This window comes from Vombatus ursinus, unplaced genomic scaffold (genome assembly GCF_900497805.2).
Source record: "Vombatus ursinus unplaced genomic scaffold, bare-nosed wombat genome assembly UNPS02014818.1, whole genome shotgun sequence".
Taxonomy (NCBI): Eukaryota; Metazoa; Chordata; class Mammalia; order Diprotodontia; family Vombatidae; genus Vombatus; species Vombatus ursinus.
In genome coordinates, this window is record NW_020954596.1 from 2328006 (window position 1) to 2329897 (window position 1892).

Here is a 1892-nt window from a genome sequence, read left to right on the forward strand (position 1 = left end):
TGGTTCTAATTCTTCCTTACAGCATCACTAATGTGAAAATATGTTTAATAGGAATATATATGTACAGCCTATATCAGACTGCGCACTGTTTTGGGGAGGAAGGTGGAGAGGGAGGGGGAGAAAAATTTAAAACTCAAAAGCTTATGGAAGTGATTGCTGATAAACCAAAATAAATTAATTTTTTTAAAAAAAAGTAGGTGCTTAACAAATATTTGTTTGGAGAATCAGGGTCAGATGTAGGACTGTAAGGAACAATCCAACCCCCTCATTTTTTAGAGCAGGAAACTGAGGCTGGGTGTGAAGACATGTCCAAGATGTCCATTTTTCAATAAATATTTATTAGGCAACACAGAATCACAGGACCACAGATTTAGAGCCACTGGGAATCCTGAGGAATGATCTCGTCCAATCCTCTCATTTTACGGAAGAGGAAAAGATAAGCAAATGGTAGAGATGGGATATGAACTCAGTTCCTCTGATTCCAACTTGAAGACTTTTTCCAGTATACTACACTTTTCCACCTACTGTTGTGTGCAAGGCACTGGGCTCAGCACTAGGGATAAAAAGACAAAAAGGAAATACTTTATCTAGTCAGGTAAGACTTCACGGAAAAGAAGGGCTTTCAGTACTGCTTTGGAGGAAAGAGCAAGGACGATTTTTAGCAAGTAAAGAAATCCACAAAAGATGGCAAACAAGCCAGACAATGGTAAGCAAGCACATCAGGCCAAGCAGTAGACAACAAATAAACTCTGAAGGACAGACGAGACATGAGAGGGGCACTTTATAAATGGTTTGCTTCGGGGAGCTGCCCCTAACTTAACTCTCTACCCAAAGACAGTATTCTGTCAGAAGCCAACTAGAAACCATCTTATACAGCTCACACATAATGCTGCTGTAGAGTAATGCTTCTCCAAGAGAAAGCAACCAAGCCTTTCGTACGCTCTGATCTCTGACACAGCATCAGGTCATGGGCACTCAGGGATTATTAGTACCTAATGCTAAGGAAGAAGAAGACAAGATACTTACACAACCCTGGTTTTAGCTGGCAAGTATTAACCATTATAACATCCAAAAAAGGTGCCCCAAGAGGACAGCCAGAGTATGACAGTTGTCTAGTAATACCATATATACATCAGTACAATAAAAAAATATATATACCTGTCTTTTTTTAATTGAGAAAAAGATTGTTTATAATGCTGCAAACTATTTCAACATGAATTTGGGTTTCAACATAAGGAAGAGAAATCCTCTTTTTCTATGGAACTACAGTCTAAAGGTCAAGTAGCATGTCTATTTAAAGTGAGCCGCCCAAGTAAAAGTAGGCCTGGTCTGATCTGTAATTCCTCACTTATCTAGAGTTTTATGCCCCTTAAAATATAAAGGGATTTCACATTTAAAGTCTTCAGAAACAGGATACCATAAAACAAACTTCTTGAATGATTGCTTTGTTCTTTTCCTCTTCGTTGGACAGCAGCCTCTGTATCATAGAAGAATACAAAAAGAAAGAATAGATTAAAAATGGATATTTCTTCTTTGAAGTTAATATGTTTAACTTATAAGTACAAATATGTAAATATCTTATTAAGGAATAAACACAGCTTACCTTAAGAATTACTCACCTCTTCTTAGATTATATACCTTTTGTTCTAATTAGACACAAATGAATGATATTTGAAAGCACACTTCTGCTGATTATGGGAAACAAGGAAAGCAGAAGACCAAGGGATAGTGGGGCTGGAAGGGGATGGCGGGATAGAGAGGAACCTCTTTAAGTACTGCCTAGGATGCTACAAAGGGGACAAGGACCAAAACCAACTGTTTTCAGTGACTACGTTTATATTTGTTGTTGTTCAGTCTTTTTTTTCTTAAGTCAGTCTCCAACTCTTCATGAC

General features: G+C 37.7%; 1 protein-coding gene across 1 annotated transcript in view; it reads right to left on the reverse strand.

Annotated features, from left to right (window-relative positions):
- GAK (cyclin G associated kinase) overlaps positions 1-1892 on the reverse strand; it is a 128741-nt gene that overhangs the window by 105167 nt on the left and 21682 nt on the right. Inside the window, exon 3 of the mRNA XM_027836261.1 lies at positions 1418-1477. Coding sequence (XP_027692062.1) covers positions 1418-1477 — 60 coding nt within the window. The remainder of the gene's footprint in view (positions 1-1417; positions 1478-1892) is intronic.